The sequence below is a fragment of the Ictidomys tridecemlineatus genome, chromosome 4 (genome assembly GCF_052094955.1).
Source record: "Ictidomys tridecemlineatus isolate mIctTri1 chromosome 4, mIctTri1.hap1, whole genome shotgun sequence".
In the NCBI taxonomy this organism is placed as follows: Eukaryota; Metazoa; Chordata; class Mammalia; order Rodentia; family Sciuridae; genus Ictidomys; species Ictidomys tridecemlineatus.
The window spans coordinates 134,372,051-134,394,018 of NC_135480.1; the positions used below are offsets into that span (position 1 = coordinate 134,372,051).

Here is a 21,968-nt window from a genome sequence, read left to right on the forward strand (position 1 = left end):
ACAGCCTCTGAAAGCCCCAAGGACACATTTGTCTACCTGGCTTTTAATCTTGAATGACAGAGCAGCCGGTTCTCTCCTAAGGCCTGCTTACCAGCTGTCTGCATCCTTATCTCCCCTTCCTCCTCTTTCCACATAGTCAGCAGACTGGCATCAGCTCATTCCTTGAGACAAGGGTCGAGTGTTACACTCTGATGACTAATTTCCAGCAATCTGTATTCAAAACTTACTCCTGTGGCCAGATAAGTGGATACCCTTTGTCTATAGGAAGCTACTCACCATTTTCCAAAAGCATGCATATTTAGGTAGTTCTAGGGAACCACTAAGATTTTAAATTTCCACATTCAACCATGGAACCATATTTGACCATTCTAATAAAAAAATGAAATTGTATACTAAACCTTTGATATTTTAGGAAAAAAGGGCTGGGGATGGAGCTCAGTGGTGGAGCACTTGCCTAGATGTGTGAGGCCCTAGGTTTTATCCCCAGTACTACAAAAAAGAGAAGGAAAAAAATGAAATTTAAGAAAAAAAAATCGATGTGTTTGAGATTGTCTCTCTCTCTGCCTTTACTACTCTAGGCAGGAAGACCTCCCTTAGGACCTTCGATTCATTCAGCAGACAATTATCCAGCACCTCCCAAGGGCAAGGCAGGCTGTCAGGAGCAGGAGAATCTCGACTCCTTCTCCACTGCTTTACAGGGAAGAAGACAAGTGGCCACCTCAGTAGAGTGAAGAACAGAGCTGGAGATGCTCTGATGGGACAGAAGGGTCACCATGGTGAAAACTAAGAAAAAAACAAAACAAAACACTTTCAGTAAAGACATGAATGAGGTTGGCTTACTGAGGGCAAGAACCCCAGGCTCCCTTGGTGGCGTCACAGCATGGCAAATCAAATGCCCCCATTCTAAGAACCATGAACATAGGAGACAAGGGGTCAGGCCAGATGTGATGAAGCTGTGACTGCCAGGCTAAGAGACCCAGGTTCTTTATGAATGAACAAGAACAAGGGGAAGTCACAGTCCAACTGGCTGTGGTGGGAGAGGACAGGGCAAAGACGAGACTGCTGAAGCAATCACCAGGGCTGACACAGAGCTGGCCCTGACAGCAGGATGGAAAGAAGCACAGACTGAGCAACGCAGCGCTGGCAGAGATAACAGGGATTTGCAGCCGCATGTGAGGAAGGAGGCACAGTGGATGCCAAGCACCACTACTGTAGGTGGACACTTAGTCAGATTCCATGGACTGGTGGCTTTTACTAAAAGGTTTACTAGGATTATCATTCACATCAAGCACTTGCTTTAAACTCTTAAATATTCCTGAGATAAGAAGCAGTTATTTCACCCCTCCTTTTAGAGATGAGAACCAAGCCCAGGAGTCTGAGACCTGACCTGAAAATTCAACTAATAGTGCAGAGACAGAACAAGAAGCCAGTGGAGTGCTCATTACACAATCAAACATGACAGAAATAGAGCTCAAAACTGTCCCACTGGCATGTTTCTGGGGTAAGGGGGACAGAGTTCATAGAACTTTACCCGGTGAGCTGGGTCAGAAGGTGGTTTGCTGATAATGTCCGCTCTAAAAGCAAATGGAAAACTTCCACACTGCACTCAATTTTTAAAACACAAATGCACAAGATTCAAGTCTTACACCTTAGATTAAATTACACTATCACATGCTATTTTTAGACTCTAGTTTTCTCATCAAAACATCTTTTTTTTTTAAAGAGACAGTGAGAGAGAGGGAGAGAGAGAGAGAATATTTTAATATTTATTTTTTTTTTTAGTTTTTGGCGAACACAACATCTTTGTTTGTATGTGGTGCTGAGGATTGAACCCAGGGCTGCATGCATGCCAGGCGAGCGCGCTACGGCTTGAGCCACATCCCCAGCCCCAAAACGTCTTAAGATAGAAACATTTGTCTAAAAGTCAGGTAGAAGAATCATTCACAAGGGTTTATTACATCTCAGGATTTTAATGTTCTTCACATTCAACATAAAATACTGACAACAGATACACAACAGGGGAAAAGACTCCAGCAAAGATCTTCTGGGAGTCACAGTATTGCTCTGGTCACACAATACAAAGAAAACCACCAAGTGTACACAGGATAAGGGAATCTAACAGATTTTCAGTTTAATGGCATAAATGAAAAACATAACACCACCATTTCTTCCCCCTATTGAAAGGAAGAGTCAAAGCAAATTGTGAAACTTCTAGATTCTTTCCATGGAGCAGGTTCAAAGGGGAAAGGGCTGAAGAGGGGGTACAACTGATCCTAATACAATGCTGTAGTACACAAGGTCAGGGATTTAACAAACTCTAAGCTTCTATATATCACTGAGAACCGTTTCATTAGAAATATAAATGCACTGAGATATAAATGAAGTGGTATTAAAAACAGACCCTACTATATGAACATTTATATAGTAAGTCACTTATCTCTTCAAGAGAATAACAGTATAAAGACCTACAGTTTGCCCTTTTGCCTGGCCCTCCACATGCTCACCAAATGATCAATATTAACCTTAACCCATTATGTTCCATGATCCCATTTAGAGAATACCTAAAAAACTTAAATTGAGCAACAAATGTACCACCTTTGATAACTTTGAAATAAATATTTATGTTTTTCGAGTTCTATTTTGTTGAGAAAAGTAATAGGTGAATGATTAGTGATACTATTAATATTATTAATTAATGATTATCATTATATGTTTAATGATAATAAACTATATAATAAGCTTTAGGTTATGATTTCCAACCTAATTTATGCACCTGTGTCAATTTCATTGAAATATTTGCAGAGTTGAAAACTTGGGATTTAATGGGTTAATCAAAGCTGCAGAACCCAGGAGACCCCACTACTCCTAGATTCTGTACCCAGAGGACCCCCACACACCCTCCATAACTAATTGCAACTGGCATAATTAAGTCCAAGCAAGTTCAAATACTGAGGTCTAGCTAGAAAAAGTAGCAGCAAAGACAAAATAGGCTGGAATTCATTAGAAAAGCAAGAGGAAGATTTTTAGAAATACTTCCAGTTTGAGTCAGAATTGAGGTGACCAGTAGCTGGTGGTTGCATCAACTGGGCAGAGCTGTGGATGTCTTGCTGTTGTTCTTTGAAAATGGAATCTATAATAAGCATGTTTATTTGAAGAAACTTAACCTGTCTGTCAAGTTTTTGTAGCCATTCCCAATTACTTTAAACTCTGTATACATTATACAAAGGCAGAGAACAGGTCTCTTTCATAGCTGATGCATCTCCAAAAAATTTTTCATGAAGGTGGCCAAGGTTTCAACATCTTCAGTGGTGACAGCATTATACAGAGAGACCCGAATGCCTCCCACAGACCTAGAATGACCAAAACAGATTCAATCATTAAGAATCAGAGTATCAGCTGGGTGCAATGGTGCACTCCTGTAATCAGCATCTCAGGAGGCTGAGGGAGAAGGAACACGAGTTCAAAGCCAGCTTCAGTGACTTAGCAAAGCCCTGTCTCAAAAAAATAAAAAGGGATGGGGATGTGGCTCAGTGATAAAGCACACTTGGGTACCAAAAAAAAAAAAAGGAGAAAAAGAAGAAGAAGTAGAGGCTGGGGGTTTCAATGGCAGAAAACTTGCCCAGCAAGAAAGAAGCCCTGGATTCTATCCAACACACACACACACACACACACACACACATCTAATTCAGTATCAACACAACTCTGCCTAATCATCACTCCTGAGAGCTACAGCACTGGAGGCCAACAGTGCCCAACCTCCCACCTGAAAACTCCCAACAGGTGGCATTGTCTGAGTCATTAGAAAAAAAAAAATCTCCCTTATGCAGTGAAAGTGCTGCTCACACCTGGACTAATTCAAACTATTCACTCTTGATAAATACAAAAACTACATAAGGGGGAGAAAAGATCCATCGATGAAGATGGTGATCGTGGGGCTCCGCACCAGGCCATTCATGATCCTGCTGCAACAGCCAGACAGGGATGTGCAGCTCGCTGCTGCTGGTGTCGTGTGTGAGGACATTTATTTTTTATGGAGTATGTAAAATTAATCCTCTGGTGTTCAGCTGGAGAAGCAGCAATGTTCTAACAGTAGAAAGAGTGGTGCCAGCCTCATCAGACAGGACGGCTGTAAAAGCAGTTAAGAGATTTTCAAAGGTAATTTTTAACAAAACCTCACAGAACCTCACAGAAGCTGTGATACTCCACTGGAGCCAGGGAACTGTGCCCTGGGTTCTATAGACAGGAGGAAGGAATACAACTGAGACAACTGTTTCCCCCAAGTTAACAAAACTGCTCCTCCAAGCTGAGCAGGCTCCCAGATGTGTTTTGTTTTGCCTTTGAAAAACAAAACCAAGCCAGGCTTGTGGCCCATGCCTGTAATCCCAGTGACTTGGGAAGGTGAGGCAGCAGGACAACAAATTTGAAATCAGCCTCAGGAACTCAGTGCAGCCCTAAACAATTTAGGGAGGCTCTATCGCAAAAATAAAAAATAAAAACAGCCGGGATATGACTCAGCGGTAAAGAAGTACCCTTGGGTCAAATCCCTAGTCCAAAAAAAAAAAAAAAAAGAAAGAAAGAAAAAGAAAAAAAAAATCTCTGAAGCATCTGGTTTGGAGGTGTACTCACCTATGGCCTTTCAAGGAAATCATATTGAGTTCAAGTGCCTTATCGAGAAATCTTTTCTCTAAATCATTGTCTCCTTTGGCGTTGCCAATGCGGAATGGAATATTCATCTTGCTTCTATTTTGGGGCTCCACTGGGCATCTGAAAAACACATTTCATATTCCAACTACTTTTCTGAAATGCACAGGCTATCATTAAGAAACTTACAAGTTTTTAAAAACCATTTTCTAGATGCAAGCAGACGATTAAAACAAAACCAAAAATCTGTCCCAGGACATTTATAATTTACCTAGACAGACCAGACTCTTGTAAGATTTGTATTTAATTTCTGTTTTTTTGTTTGTTTTTAATTGGTTGTTCAAAACATTACAAAGCTCTTGACATATCATATTTCATACATTAGATTCAAGTGGGTTATGAACTCCCATTTTTACCCCAAATACAGATTGCAGAATCACATCGGTTACACATCCACATTTTTACATGATGCCCTATTAGTAACTATTGTATTCTGCTACCTTTCCTATCCCCTACTATCCCCCCTCCCCTCCCCTCCCATCTTGTCTCTCTACCCCATCTACTGTAATTCATTTCTCTCTTTGTTTATTTTCCCATTCCCCTCACAACCTCTTATATGTAATTTTGTATAACAATGAGGGTCTCCCTCCATTTCCATGCAATTTCCCTTTTCTCTCCCTTTCTCTCCCACCTCATATCTCCTGCTCTTCCTCCCTGCTCTATTCTTAGTTGCTCTCATTATATCAAAGAAGACATTTGGCATTTGTTTTTTAGGGATTGGCTAGCTTCACTTAGCATAATCTGCTCTAGTGCCATCCATTTCCCTGCAAATTCCACGATTTTATCATTTTTTAGTGCTGCGTAATACTCTATGGTGTATAAATGCCACATTTTTTTTATCCATTCATCTATTGAAGGGTATCTGGGTTGGTTCCACAGTCTAGCTATTGTGAATTGTGCTGCTGTGAACATCAATGTGGCAGTATCCCTGTAGTGCGCTCTTTTAAGGTCTTTAGGGAATAGTCCGAGAAGGGCAATAGCTGGGTCAAATGGTGGTTCCATTCCCAGCTTTCCCAGGAATCTCCATACTGCTTTCCAAATTGGCTGCACCAATTTTCAGTCCCACCATCAATGTACAAGAGTACCCTTTTCCCCACATCCTCGCCAGCACTTGTTGTTGTTTGACTTCATAATGGCTGCCAATCTTACTGGAGTGAGATGGTATCTCAGGGTGGGTTTGATTTGCATTTCTCTGACTGCTAGAGATGGTGAGCATTTTTTCATGTACTTGTTGATTGATTGTATGTCCTCCTCTGAGAAGTGTCTGTTCAGGTCTTTGGCCCATTTGTTGATTGGGTTATTTGTTATCTTATTGTCTAATTTTTTGAGTTCTTTGTATACTCTGGATATTAGGGCTCTATCTGAAGTGTGAGGAGTAAAAAAATCTGTTCCCATGATGTAGGCTCCCTATTTACCTCTCTTATTGTTTCTCTTGCTGAGAAAAAACTTTTTAGTTTGAGTAAGTCCCATTTGTTGATTCTTGTTATTAACTCTTGTGCTATGGGTGTCCTATTGAGGAATTTGGAGCCCGACCCCACAATATGTAGATCAGAGCCAACTTTTTCTTCTATCAGACGCAGAGTCTCTGATTTGATATCAAGCTCCTTGATCCATTTTGAGTTAACTTTTGTGCATGGCGAGAGAAGGGGATTCAGTTTCATTTTGTTGCATATGGATTTCCAGTTATACTCTGGTTTCTCTTCAGAACATATAAATCTTTCGCCTTTTGTATTTAATTTCTGTAAGCCTCAGTTTCCTTGGCTGAATATTGGGAATAATACCTCTACTGCAAATTAGTTGCAATGATCCAAAGATTCAACAGGTAGGAAGGATCCAACACAAGGGTGCCATATAGCAAGTGTTTAGGACCCTTTCTCTGTTCAGATGCAGAGGTATATTTGTCCTAACAGTGTTTGGAAGGCTTGAAAATAATGAGGAGCAGTTTTTAAAGGGTTTGTCACCCTGTATTGTTCTAAGCTGTGTGACCTCGACCAAGTTACCTCCCTCCTGTGCCTCACTTTCCTCCCAGAACAGTGAGAACACTATCAGAACCTTTCCTCAAGAGTTGAGGTATTAAATAAACCAAGTATTAACAGAGAATTTTGAGGGGCACAATTAAAAATTTTTAAAAAGATTTGGGTGCAGTGGCGCACACCTGTAATTCCAGCAACTCCACAGCCTGAAACAGGAGGATTGTAACTTCAAGGCCAACCTCAGCAACTGTGAGTCCCTAAGAAACTTAGCAAAATAAGAAATAAAAAGGGCCAGAGATGTAGTTCAGTGGTAAATTTGGTGCCCTGGGATTCAATCCTCAATACCAAAAAAAAAAAAAAAAAAGAAAAAATGTTTTTGTTGTTTTGTTTTAACAAGGCAAGGTCAAGTTCTCTACCTTTTGGTTCTGGCCTGGCCTTGTGAGTTGGTTTGGCCAAGGGACTGCAAAATAAATAATTCTACCTCACACCAGCTTCTCTTCTCTCCATCTTCAACATCACTGCCACTTACACAAGTCTGAGCTAGCAGAATGGAGGTAAGTATCCCAGCCAACAGCCAGCACCAAGTGCCAGACATGTGAAACCACGTTAAACCATCTGGCAGCAGCTCAATCACCGGATGCCTTCAGTGTTGAGGGCTCCTGGGACCAGCAGAAGCACCCAGCTGAGCTCGGCCCAACCTGCTGACCCAAAGAATAATGAGCACGGAAAAGGGTTAAGTCAGTAAGTTCTGGAGTGTTCTGTGACACAGGGATAGGCCACTGATATACCTGGTGCAATTTAAAGCAGCATCCAGAACATATCAATGCTATATAAGTATCTGTTAAATGCAATAAAATTATCCTTTTACTCCCAGCACCCTGCCTAAGGCACACAGAGACTCTCAAAAATGAATGAGGAATTTTTGTCTGGGAAAGATTAGTATCTGACTTCAGTATCTGATTTGGAAGATAAGTAGCCAAAATTATTCTCCACTGACAACCAGAAGAGACAAATGGAAGATGAGTTGAACTGTAACTCCAGAATGAAAGAAAGGCAGAACATATGGCCCTCTCTCCCTTTTCTTTTTTTTTTTTTTTAAGAGAGAGTGAGAGAGGAGAGAGAGGAGAGAGAGAGAGAGAGAATTTTTAATATTTATTTTTTAGTTCTCGGCGGACACAACATCTTTGTTGGTATGTGGTGCTGAGGATCGAACCCAGGCCGCACGCATGCCAGGCAAGCGCGCTACGGCTTGAGCCACATCCTCAGCCCCTCTCTCTCCCTTTTCTTAAGTACATCCTATTTTATTCTTATACTTCTGTAGGCAGGATTCACTAAAATTAAACAGCAAATAAATGCAGTGGGAGAAGCCCCCTTCTGGCACAACCCTATTGCAATTAATGGGAGTCAAGTACACACCGCCAGGAAGAGAGGCAAGAAGGGGAACCAAGCAACTGCAGCAGCCTCGGCTCAATTCCAAGCCCCCCTTCCAGAAGGCAGCAAGTTTCATAGCTGATATTTAAATTAAATATTCAGTGGCTACCCTCTTTTGATATTCTGTGCCTCAGGCTCCCAAAATGAGGCTCCAATCAGAGAGGTGAACCAATAAAAGAGCACAGTTAAGATAAAAAATTACAAGAAATTAAGGATCTGTAATTAGAGTTCACCTCCCCAGCTTACCCATCCTATCATGAAAGTAGGAGATATCACAAAGCAATAATGACATAAAAGATAGAAATTAAAGTTGAAGTCGCCATGCCACAAACATTTACACAGCACTCGTGACCATGTCGCTGAAACAAGTGTGAGGGAGAAGGAAAAGATCAAGGGGAGTTAACTGATCCCAAACTAGTGAGAGATGCTCTGCAGGGAATTAACAGCTCCATTCAAGAAGGACCAAGAGCCATAGCCTGTGGCTTCAGAGCACAGCAAGTAATTCTGCTGAGAAGGCCCACAGGTTTCAGAGGGGCTGTGGGAGATGCCAAGACAGGGAGAGGAAGAGGGAGGGCATTATGGCAGCTCCCAGGCACAGAGGCAGCGGGCAAGTTCTCCAGCTTACTTGGGGTGTGGGGTTCCTGGACAAAGTGGCAGGGGAGAGCTGCAGGGCCTGGCCCCTGGAGGGCCCTGTGGATTCACTCTGCTGGGAATTAGACCAGGTCCTTGAGCAGTGAACAAGAAGTTTGCACAACAGATCTGAGTTTGAGAAAAAAAAGAACTGGCAGAGACTAAGGGTGAGGAAACCGGGGAGACTGAGAGACCTTCTGAAAAGCGCTTACCAAGAACTTTCTAGGTCAAAAGAAACAGGGCCTGTCCCAAGCCCAGTCCTGGGGAGCCTCAAGCCATGGTGATTTAGGGAATGCTGCATTAAGTGGCCCGACCAGGCTTTTTACTGACTTCCTGGGCCTCCTGTGGCATGAATCCCCAGGGGGAGGTCATGAAGGGACAGTTTCTCCCAAACACATCTTCTGAAAACCCTTCCCACAGAGGGGATTAGCATTCCAGAGAGCCCCCGCATCCCCCAAACACCCAAAGTACTCCCCCAGGGTATTGGAGGAGGGGTACGTGTGAGGGAAGGGGCAGCTTCAACAAGAGGTACTTGTCTCACAGACGTGGTGAGGGTCAGGGGTACCAGAATGTCAGGTCAGTGGACAAGGGGTTGACCCACTTATTTCAGTCGGTCCCCTCCAAAAGATGTGTCGGAAACGAACACGTAAACAATAGAGAGTACAATACAGGAGAGAAAAGCCCATAAAACAGTCATAGATCTCCATGGTTTAAAACCTTACAGTCTCCACTTACACAAATCGGAGCTATCTGCCTCACACCACACTAGTAAATTCTAATCAGTCAGAGAGGTCTGAGCTGGATGTTCACATAGGAATTGTAGCTCCACATCATGTCCAACACAAGAATGGGAAGTTATACTCCATGCATGTATGATATGTCAAAATATACTCTACTGTCATGAACATCTAAAAAGGAAAAAAAAAATTTTTAGATATATTTTTTTAAAAAAGGTTTAAGATGGATGTAATCGTGCATGCCTGTAATCTCAGCAACTCAGGAGGCGGAGATAAGAGGGTGGCTGGTTAATTAATTTTTAAAAATCAATTTTAAAACTATATGTGAGTAAATAAATTTTAAAAAAAAACTACTTTATGTGATTACAAAAATCTGAGTAAAATTATGAAGATCTACCACCCCTTCCCAGAGGTGGCTATCAACAATAAGCTGGTGTGTGCTTCTCCGAGCATTTTTAGATATATATAAACATGAACACGTGTCAAAATAGGTATATATGTATGCACATGTGTAAATGTATATACTTACGTAACATCTGCATAAACAAATGTGGGTTTCATAAACAGACTAACAGCCACATCCTTTTCTACACTTTTCTCCTTTTGGCCCGTTGGCATACACAGTCATCTTCCAGTGTCTGCTCAGACACCCTCACTCCCAGTGTACACATTATTCTTACTGTCTTAGTCAGCTTTTTTGCTGCTGTGACCAAAATATCTGACAAGATCAATTTTAGAGGAGGAAAAGTTCATTTGGCACTCCTAGTTTCAGAGGTCTCAGTCCACAGACTGACTCCATTGTTCCAGGCCCAAGGTGAGGCAGAACATCAAGACAGAAGAGGGGGGCACAGGAAAGTAGCTCGGGACATGACAGGAAGCACAGAGGCTCTGCTCACCAGGAACAAAATGTATTTCCCAAAGGCAGCCCTAGTGACACGTCTCCTTCAGCTACACCCTGCCTGCCTACAGTTACCGCTCAGGTAATGTCTATCTGGGATTAATGCACTGATTAGGTTAAGGCTCTGACAACTCAATCATTTCACCTCTAAACTTTTTGCACTGTCTCACACATGAGCTTTTGGGGGACACTTCCTATCTAAACCATAACACTTACTATGCATGGATCCTACTAAACTTCCTCGAATCTCCACTGACAGGCATGGTGGCGGCGCTCTGCAGATTTTTCACCATCCCATCCTATAGTAGACCCACAGCGGCTCAATTCTGTGCAAACGGCTGCATCCAACAGGATTCCAGAGTAGGGTGGCTGCTAGACATAATATCACTGGCAAGTTTGCTTTGAATTTTGATGGATATTGCAAACTTTGCCCCAGATTTATTCAGATTAATACTTCCATCCAACTGTGGTCCTTTGCCAACACTAAAGGTTATCAATTACTTTTTAATTTCTACCAATCAAAGGTAAAAAACATACACTTCATGATTTTAATCTGTACTTCCTAAAGAACTAATGAACTTGGGCATTTTTTGGTGTGTGTTAGCCAGCTGTATTTCTTCTGGATTGTTTAAACCAGAAGCAACACCCTTTGCCCTAATTTGTACTTGGTCATCCTTTTCAGTCATTTGTGGGTTCTTGCCTATATTAAGGATGGCAACCTTTCTGTTATATAGTGCAAAACTTTTCTCATGTCTGACATTTGTTTTTGTTCACTATATAAAATTTTAAGATTTTTGTGAAATTAAATGTCAGTTTTTACTTTATTGCTTTTGAGATTAATAGTTTGTTTTTAGTTAAGGCCTCTGTATTCCTAAACTTAAAAAAGACTCACCAACATTTTTTTTCTTGGTATTAGAGACTGAACCTAGGAGGAACCTAGGGGCACTTCACCCCTGAGCTCCATCCCCATGTCCTTTCATTTTTTAATCTTGAGACAGGGTCTCACCAAGTTGCTGAGGCTGGCCTCAAACTTGTGATCCTCCTGCCTCAGTCTCCTAAATCACTGGCATTACAGGTGTGCATAATTGCAACCAGCTTAGAACTTTCTGACTAATGAGATTTATTTTTGAGTATGGCATGATGCAAATGATGCTAATTTGTTTAAATTAATTTGTCATGGCTTCAAACAGCATGTTATGAATATTTTTCAGCTAATTTAACATGCAGTTGATTCCCAAGTAAGCATGGGCATTTATGAGCTTCTTTTTTATGGGGAGGATGGGGTTCTGGGGATTGAACTCAGGGGCACTCTACAACTGAGCTACATCCCCAGCCCTATTTTGTATCGTATTTAGAGACAGGGTCTCACTGAGATGCTTAGCACCTCACTTTTTGCTGAGCTGGCTTTGAACTCCCAATCCTCCTGTCTCAGCCTCCCGAGCCACAGGGATTACAGGCATGCACTACTGTGTCCAGCCATTTATGAACTTCTTTAACTCACCTATTGTCTATCCCTGTGCCAGTGCCCCTGTGTAAATTAACAAAGCTTTATATAACTATAATAGATAATGTGCTAAGTTCATCCTGTACCATTTTCTATTTTTAAACCATCCTTTTGCTTTAACTTGAACAGGTGGACATTTGGATTGATTGCTAAATATTTTATTTATTTATTTATTTATTCGTACCAGGATTGGACCCAGGAGTGCTTAAACTATATAAACTATATAAACTATATCCAGAGCCCTTTTAATTATTTTTTATTTTGAGACAGAGTCTCACCAAGTTGCTTAGGGCCTCACTTAAGTTGCGAAAGCTGGCATTGAACTTGCAATGCTCCTGCCTCAGCTTCCTGAGCAGATGGGATTACAGGCATGCACCACCACACCTGGTGATATTTTATAATTTTGAGTCTGTTAGGAATTCCATCTTTATTGCATGTTTGTGGAGAATGGAATCACAACTGAGCTCTAAGTGATCACACTTCTGCAACTGATCATTCCTAAGGTTTTCTGCTGGTTCTTGCACTTTTAATATAGAAAGTCACACCATCTGCCATCTGTGATTTTTTTTTTTTTTCATTTCTTAGGTGTAGTAATTAAAGCGCCACACAGGCCCTGGTGACATAGTGCCCACCCACCTCACGTTCGTACTCAGGCTGATCCCACTTCCCAGCTGTGACTTATCCTGTCTGTGCCTCTGTCAGACATGCTTCCTGTCTGTTTCACAGGGCAGCAATGGCAATAAAGTGTGTAAAAAGCCTATGTATAAAGTGCCTGGTACTCCACCTGCTTCATTTTGATTTAGTCTTCATTAGATCTATCACATGCTCCTTCTCTTTCCTAAGAAGGCAACCAAGGTGACCTCACATCTGGATAAGGAATCTGCCTCTTGAACATCCTTATGATGAGAGAGTTAATATCTAATGTATGTTAAGCACTGTGTGTCAGGAACATCCAAAGTGCTTTACACATTAACAACCACAAATAGTAATATGAAGAGCCAACTCATGAGGAGGAATACTCATAAGGTGCCACTGTTTCCAGTGCTTTACACAAATTAACCAGCACAATAGCCCATCCTCTTAACCTACTTATTATATACTCTATATCACAGGCATTGCCATTTAATCCTCATGACCATCATAAAACACATGTGCCATTATTATACCCACTGCACAGATGAGGAAACTGAGGCTTACAACAATCAAGTCATCTGCCCAAGGTCAAGTGCCAATAGTGGCAATATGGGGCTTCGAGGCCCAAGACACTATGCTATGCTGCCACTTGGACTCAACTCCAGGTCACCAGTGTCATGGGAGTGGTTAGGCTGTGGAATGAACTTGGGGACTTCAAGGGTTGTCTCATCTAGTCCAAGAACTCCCCGTTGGGTTACTGGTAGGTTGTTGCAGTCCCCCATAAGAGGCTTAGGAAAGGGGCTGCCTTACAAGTTAGGGAGCATGAAGGGAGAGGAGGTTCATGACAAAGATAAAAACAAGAAGCAAAGACAATAGCAAATTGCAAATCATGATCCGTCTCTCAGTATTCCAGGCCAACTTTTGTGGGGGGGGGGGGGTACCAGGGATCAGCAACTCAGTGAGGCCCTAAGCACTGCTATCCCCACCTCCAGGACACTTCACCACTGAGCCACATCCCCAGCCCTATCTTGTATTTTATTTAGAGACCGGGTCTCACTGATTTGCTTAGTGCCTCACTTTTGCTGAGGCTGGCTTTGAACTCTCAATCCTCCTGCCCCAGCCTCCCAAGTTGCTGGGATTACAGGCATGCATCACCTTGCCCAGCTTCAGGGCCATCTTGCCAAACTATTTCCATAGTTCAAAAGAAGAGTGAAGAGTTTCCTGAGAGCTCAGTGGCACACAGGAACAGCTAGAGAGTCTCCCGCTTTTAGTAAACAGAGGAGACAGAGCTAGCACCTGCTCTGGACTCCTCAGGAAATGTCACTCTGAGATGACATTTTTTTAGGCAGGTGGTTGATAGGGTGACATTTTTATGTGTGTACTCCTCCTAAGAAAGAGTGAAGCTACAGCTAATAGACTGCTCTCCACTACATAATAATCACCAAATGTTTCCACTCATTCAGGTTCTGAGCACTTTGGGGGAGTCAGGGATGGTGATTTCTTCTTCTAGGTATCTCAGGAGCCTAGAGCAAGGCTAGCCCAGGGTACTCAGGAGCCATCTGCAGGATGGATGGTGAGGTAGACAGATGAACAGGAAGATGGGCAGGTGAATGAGTGACTGGCTAGATGGCTGAGTAAATAGGTGCACAGGAAGGTAGATAGATGGGTCAACAGCGGAGTGAAGAAATGGACCAAAAACATCTCAGACCTCTCCAGGACTTCCATTCAATCCCAGCATAAGCCATTGCCACCAGGAGGCCCACTGTCTGCTCCCCAATACACTGTGCTTCCTCCCTCAATGCCTTTGTGGGATCATCCCTGCCTTCCAAGTCCCTACAAGTACTCCCGCCCATCTCTCTGCCCAATTCTACTCACACCAAGGCTCCAGTTCATCCAAAAGCTCTCCCGTCCCCTCCAACCCAACAATATCACCCTGTTCCAAGTTCATGCCACATCCCTTAGCTCTTGGCCCTGAACTCCTTGGACCATTTCCTGCTAATCATGCAGAGTTCCTATAAGCACTGCTGCCCCCACCTCCACACTGAGTATAGGATGGAAGCTTCCCCAAGACCAAGCTTTGTTACACAGAACCACAGATTAGACAGGAAGGTGCAGGGTGCATCTCTTCCCCCAGGCAGCACATGGAGCAGAACCCAGAGGCCCAGATATCCAGCCAAGCCCAACTCCCCCAGGGCTTATGGCTAGAAGCCACTAGATGCCAAGAACTCACAGATGTAGGTGACAGGCATTTCAGGGGAAAGGTGGCAGCACTATGCTGCTTTCACCCCGGCTGTCCAGAGTCCACTCCACCCCTCAACCATGGATGGTACAGAGAGTCATGACAAGTCGTGGTTGAAACACACATTCCAAGTTAGAGCTGAAGCATTATATTTTCTATCCCATGTGACCCATGTAATAAAGGGAGTGCAAATTTCCCCATTACTGCAAGGGCATACATATATTATTGTCATAATAGTAAAACTCAAAGATAATGAGCACTAAAAATGAGGGTCCTAAGCTATGTGTACAGCAAAAGCCTGAAGTCCCAGCTACTTAGGATGCTGAGACATGAAGATCACTTGAGCCCAGAAGTTCAAAGCCAGCCTGAGCAATAGTGAGATGTCATGTGAAAAAAAAATTTTTTAAAAATCAAGGGTCCTAGTTTGACAACTGAGTATCAACATAAACACACACTTACACACTGCACATGCCACACTAGATGGCAATGATGCTGGGACACTCTCTGGATCCCATGCTCCTCAGCACTAGGTGCCTCACATCTACATTTTGTTGAGAAGCCATTTTTGTGAGAAGGTTGGATGGTGACCCCATGTCCAGGTCCTACCCCTAGAATCCGTGAATCTTGAACTACTTGGAAAAAGAGTCTTTGCAGGCATCAATAGAAGGTTCTGGAGATGAGATCATCCTGAGCTACCCAGAGTGGGAGTGCTAAATCCAATGACCAGTTCTTATCAGAGAGAGAAGAGGACCCAAGCAGAAAGGAGAAGGGCATGTGAAGACAGAGGTGGACACTGAGGTGAGGCAGCCCCACCTGGTGCCACTAGAGGCTGAAAGAGGCAAGAAATGGATTCTCCCCTGGAGTCTGTGGAGGAAGCAAAGCTCTAACGACATCCTGACTTCAAATGTCTGGCCTCCACAATGGAATTTCTATTATTTTAAGCTACCAGTATATGGCACTTTGTTATGGCTGTCCTAAGAAACTCATACAAGGCCCGTCCATTCTCTGTAGCCCTCGCAGGTGCTGGCAATGGTCAAGACATGTTCATCCATCACTTTGTCAGGAAAATATTAACTAGGAGTACACCTGTGCCACAACCAATTCTACTCCCTACACGCCTGGGATGGGAGCATCTCTCCTATAGTAACGGAGGCAGCCAGGCGTGGGCAATTATACCAGGGGACTCCAACAGGAGGACTCAAACAAAGCTGAAAGCTTCCAGCAAGTGACACACAAGGAAGGAGGGAGTAGAAGGGACTTATCCCAGGGGACACACCGAGATTCTTCCCCAGGGCAATATCTTTGGAGTGAGAAAAGCCATGACCCACTGGGACCTGGATCCCAAAACCTGGGTTTCAGCAGTGGGGTGCAGCAGGGAAGAACTCAACCTTTCTGTTCACAGGTGCACACATACTCACCAGTATGTCACTGTCTTAGGGAAAGGTGATTGTGGCTGCTTTTCAAAGGTATACAGTTTTTAATTCAGAAGAGGCAAAACGTGGGATAAAACACCATTGACTTACACGTAGAATCCTTGAGAATTATCAATTATCTCATAGATCTTCTGAGATTTGAGGGAGCTGAGCTTCTCCATAGCTGCTGTCCCACCATTGTTCTTAATCCACTCCAGCACCAAGCCCATAACATAAATGCTAAAATGAAAATTAAAACAAAAAGCCATTAATGCAAATTGTTACCTTTCAAATAAATTGGTACCTTGCATTAAGACAATCTTAAAAACATTATTAGAAACAGAAAAAGATAGCTGGGCACAGCAGTGCATGTCTATAATCTCAGCTTCTAGAGAGGCTAAGGCAGGAGGATCACAAATTTGAGACCAGCCTAGGTACCTTTTGTGAGTCCCTATCTCAAAAAATAAAAAAGGGCTGGCTCCATAGTAGAGTGCCCTTGGATTTAATTCTCAATACTGAAAAAATAAAATTAAGGAAAGAGACAAGATAAATGCAGACCACATGTAAACAAGAGGATGTCATGAGGCAAGGAAGGGTCAATACAATTCTAAATCTCTAAGGGCCGTTCAATGGATGTCACATCAGTCCCTTTCTGTCCAGCCCAGCTCTAATGCAAACTCTCCAGGACACACAGAACATACTTCCCACAACAAATCATCAGAGTCCAGCTTCCCAACTTCTTCCAGGGTTAACTCTTCAATTCCTAAACTCTGATCCCAGATGCCCTTGCCCATAATACCTGTGTAGCTTACCACTCAGTCCTTATTTTATACTTCTGTGTGTCTGGGTTTTGGGCTTATGCTTGAAAGGCTGGAAGTTCACACTGTTCACCTTTTCTACCTCACAGACCCAGCTCAAAGCCTTCCACCTAGCAGATGTGGTATGGCGCAATGATTAAGGCAATGTCTCCCAGTTACAGTCTAGACCCCAATCCCAGTGCTGCTGTTTACACACATACTACATAGCCTCCTTGGGAATCTAAGCCTAGGCTTTCCGACCCCACATGCAAATTCCCAACAAGTCTTGCTCCCCTGGTCTCAAAGTTGGGCATGGAATCTATACAGACCAATTAGAAACTACCCTGGGGTGTGGGAACATAGCTCAGTAGTACAGCACTTGGCCTAGCATGTGTGAGGTTCAATCCCCAGCAATGTAAAAAATAAACAAATGAATAAGTAAGTAAGTAAATAGTAAGAACTTCCCTGGGATTTTCTCTCACCCAGGAGTGAGAAGAGAGGCAAAACCATGGGTTGGTGATACTGTAAGGCATAAGGTAAGAGCCCTAGGCGATCTCACTTCTAGGAAACATTTGAAAGAAGTTCAGCTGAAAAAAAACTGAAGCCAACATTCCAGCTGAGAAGCAAGAAATGGAGAGCAAAACAGGTACCTATGATCCCAGGGACTCAGAAGGCTGACACAGGAGGAGAGGAAGTTCAAGGCCAGCCTCAGCAACTTAGTGAGTCCCAGTCTCAAAATAGAAACATAAAAAGGGCTGGAGGTATGGCTCAGTGGCAAAGCACTCATGGGTTCAATCCCCAATACCACAAAAAAAGAAAATAAAAGAAATGGAGAGCACATGGTATAGTGTTGATGATCTGTGTTCCTGGTTCTGAGGGGACTGGCTGCACCCCAGTCCCTCCGACAACTTGCTTGGGCCCAACCCTTTCTGGAACTAAGCATTTTAACTCCCTATCCCCTGTAAGACCTGCGTCTAGCACAGAGCCTGGCACAGGCAGATGGGCCACCCAAATGGCAGCTAGTGGTGTCTTTGTGGTTAGGTGCCCAAGACTAAGCCAAAAATACACAGAATTGAAGACTAGTGGATGGTTCTGCCCACCAGTCTTCCGAATGTCCCATCTTTAAAAAGGAACTGTGTCCTTCCATGTGTCCTTCACTGACTACGTCACTAGCAAGACACCACCCTCCTTGAGTTGGGAGTTTGGAGGAGGTCAGCTCTCAGCTATGCTGTCTCCAGAAGGGGCAGGACAAAGGTCCTCTGGGAATTAGGCAAAAATTTCATGGAAGTTAATGCTCAGCAAAAACGGGGTGGCACTGCCTGAGCCCAGCTGCCCCCTTATTTACTGACACCTTCAGTCTACCAACACCAGGACAGGTGCTCACAGGAGAGCCCAGGTCTGGAAGATGTTCCAACAGCCAAAGGCTTAGGACAGGAAGTTCCTGATACTGACTGGCTCTCAGACTCTCAACTGGGTGGGCCAAAAACTCAAGTTATATTAGTTTTTCATCACGGTGACATAAGTTCCTGAGAAGAACAACTCGGAAGAAGGAAGATTTATTTTAGCTCGTGGTTTCAGAAGTTTTAGTCCATGGTCAGCTGGACGTGCTTTGGGCCCAAGGTGAGGCAGAATATCTTGGCAAAGGGTGTCAGCCAGGAAGCAGAGGGAGTAAGAAAAAGAGGAAGGGGGGAGAAAGACCCAGGGAGAAGATACAGTCCCAAGGGCACACCCCCAGTGAGCTACTTGCTCCAACCATGCCACACCTGCCTACAGTTCCCATCACTTCCCACTAGTCTCTTCAGCTAGCAATGGATTAATCCACTGAGGAGATCAGAGCCATCATTACACCATTTTTACAGAGGAGAAAAGTGAGACTGAGAGTTCTCCAGAATACCACACCACTATTAAAAAGAAAAAAAAGAAGGTAGGCATTTGAGCTACCATGGGAGAGTGCCCATGGCATATTGCTGGGTGGGGGAAAGGAATTCACTTAAGTCTGAATGCATTTGAACAATTACATATATGGCTCAGTATACAATCAGCCCTCCATATCTGTGAGTTCATCATCATGGATTCAACCAACCCTAGACAGAAAATATTTAGAAAAAAAATATTGTGTCTGGGGGCTAGGGTTGGAGCTCAGTTGGTAGAGCATTTGCCTTGCGTGTGTGAGGCACTGGATTCGATTCTCAGCATCACATAGAAACAGGTGAATAAAACAAAGGTATTGTGCCTGTATACAACTAAGAAAAAAAAAAGAGTGGATGTTTTAAAAAAAATTATGTCTGCACTGAACATGTACAAACCTTTTTTCTTATCATTATTTTCTGTACAACACAGTATTACAACTATTTACATAGCATTTGCATCGGACTGGGTATTCAAGTAATCCAGAGATTATTTAAAGTATGCAGGAGGATGTGCACTGGCTATATGCGAATACCACACCATTTTAGATAAGGGACAGGAACATCTGAGAATTTTGGTATCCATGGAACCAATCCCTGATGGACACTGAGGGAAGACTGGATTTGCATATGCCCAGTTAAGAATCTATCAAGATACACCACAAGCAGTTAAAGTGGTTACCCTGGTGACTTGCTCACTTGGAAGTCTTTGCTAGGAGTATGTGTTACTTTCACAAATTTCTTAAAGGAATACAACCTACTGCCATGTGCCAGGGCTTTGAACAGCATTCCCCACAAAGTCCTGTGGGAAATTCCTGTGGGAAACTCCCGTGGGAAATTCCCAAAGGTTCTGATTCTGCAGAGGAGCTTCTGGTTGAGGACGTTGTGGCTCAATTTTCTCCAGAACTAATAAAAGGAACCAGAGAGCAGAGCACTTTTCCCAGAGCTGGTTTCACTACTAATCCGCCCCTCTGTGGATTCTAGGACTCCAGGTTTCTTGCATGTCACCCAGGGTAAGGGAACCTGGGGCAAGCTAAGCCCTCTGGACAGACCTACAGACTTCATCTCTACCTCCCATTCTGGTAAGAAAGGTGACCTGAGTTAATCATTTCTTCACTTCATATTTTTACTGAAATAAAAATGATTGAATTAAAAATGCATTACTTGCCCTCATTCTGAAACTTGGAGGTTTAGTAGTTATGATAAGTAAAAAATGTTTTGTGGAGTTAGAAGGGACATTTGGGCATCTTTTCCTCTGTCTGCTAATTGAGTTTAATGTGTTCTATCAAGGGGTTAAAGAGAATGACACTGTGGCCCTTTATTCCACCCCAGTTCGTTGCTCAGGGCTACAGAGAGCTATTTGTAGCCCAGTTTATCTAGCACAGTTAAAACAAAGTTCTCAGGGCCCGTGGTATTTCAGCTCTGACAAACACAAATAAAACAAAATAAATCCATGGCACATTTTCAAACCTGGAGCCTTATCTACCTATGTGTTAGGAAGTATGCTAGGTGCCTTACCGGCCTCCTAGTCAAAGACTGGGCAGAGTACCTGGCATAAATCTCTCTGTCCACGTGGAAAAGGTTTTCCCTGAGGACTTCCTCTCCTTCAATGCTGAAGCACTGCAAATGAACTCCAAGTATTTCAACCCACAGACTCATGGTTATTCCTCAATCTTGCAGAATTGTACAGAACTTTTCTCCTCTTGTCTTCTTTTAAGGTATAACAAAGCAAAGCAACCTCCAGGGGGAATATTGGAGTCAAAATTCATTAAGCCATACCAACTTGCCTTAAGACATTTTCAATTATCACTATTTTATCTGTTTGTAAAAGAAATTTTGCCCCTTTCAGCCCTGGGAAAAGAATCCTGCCTCTCCCTATGTGCACCAGCTGAAGGGTTCAAGGTCAGTCAAGGCCCAAACAGGGGCTGGTAGGGGTTCACTCTTCCAGGAGGACTTTCTGTATCTCCAGCCATTTTCATCTCCCGCTAGCATCTCACTGTTCTCACTAAGCCATTTTCACCCTAACAGCAAAAAAAATGTGTTCAATTTTTTAAAATATGCTTCAAGGTAGCTCTTAGAAAAGGTGCCTAAGGGAGCAACTGTTCACCCTGTCCCTCCAGGCTGTGCTTTGAACAGAACTTACTGGCCTTGATGCACATTTCAGGGACAGTACTCATTCCCTGTGCCTCCCACCTCCTTGCTTCAAAAGGCAGTGGTGGCTTTGGCCTTCCCCTGAAAGACTAACCTAACTTCGAGGCAGGTACCCCAGCTCCACCTCCAGGTACCCTTCCAAGTAAGGATGACCACCTTCTCTCTCCTGCCCCACAGAGCCTGACAAAGCCCCTCTCTAGGATCCCTGCCCTTGAAGTCTCCCACTGGACCTGCAACATTGAGCCTGCCCAGTGTGCTCCCTGGCCAGCCAGTGACCAGTGGTGCTACCTCCCTGCGTAGAGCCCCAGTGGTAAACCAAGGGAGTAGGAGACAGAATTCAGTCCGCCCTGACACACTCGCACTTCAGCAATATTTTCAGCCAAGGTACAAGAAAGTGGAGTTTAGAGATGACCAGGAGAATTAGACCTAGAACATCCCTGAGGAAAATGGGGGACACACAATGAGGATCTGCTCTGTACCTGGATTTCTGCAGAAATTTCCACTGGAGTTCTAACTGTGGAAAAAAAAAAAAATCTCCTTTCTTTCTTATAGTAGACTATATGGGAGACATTCTCCCCAGGCAGCACCTAGGGGAGGAGAGAGCTTTAACAAAATCCTGACCCAGATGGAACTACTAAATGCATAGTAGCCTACCCACCCCCTTTAAGTTTAAGAGAACTTTGGCCCCTCATGGAAAAATCCTACAGAATGGAAGAACTGGACTCATTCTCCTAAGACAGAATCCTTTAAAAAACAAATCCACTCTGGTCATTTTGCAAAGTACCAAAATACAGGGTGGAAGGCACCCAGGCTGCCTGGGCTCAAATCCCAACACTGCCATTTCTTAGAATGTGACCTCAGCTTCCTCCCTTGCAAAATGAAAACAGTAATAGTATCCACCTCCTATGCGATTGGGAGGATTAATGGGGTCCCACACATAAAAATACCACTGTTT

The 21,968-nt window shown here is 43.4% G+C and overlaps 1 protein-coding gene across 1 annotated transcript in view; it reads right to left on the bottom strand.

Annotated features, from left to right (window-relative positions):
* Positions 1 to 1,950: 1,950 nt before the first annotated feature.
* Psat1 (phosphoserine aminotransferase 1) overlaps positions 1,951 to 21,968 on the bottom strand; it is a 29,932-nt gene continuing 9,914 nt past the window's right edge. Inside the window, exons 7-9 of the mRNA XM_005335150.5 lie at positions 16,270 to 16,398; positions 4,627 to 4,764; positions 1,951 to 3,350 (exon numbers count right to left, since the gene is read on the bottom strand). Coding sequence (XP_005335207.1) covers positions 3,245 to 3,350; positions 4,627 to 4,764; positions 16,270 to 16,398 — 373 coding nt within the window. The 3' untranslated portion in view covers positions 1,951 to 3,244. The remainder of the gene's footprint in view (positions 3,351 to 4,626; positions 4,765 to 16,269; positions 16,399 to 21,968) is intronic.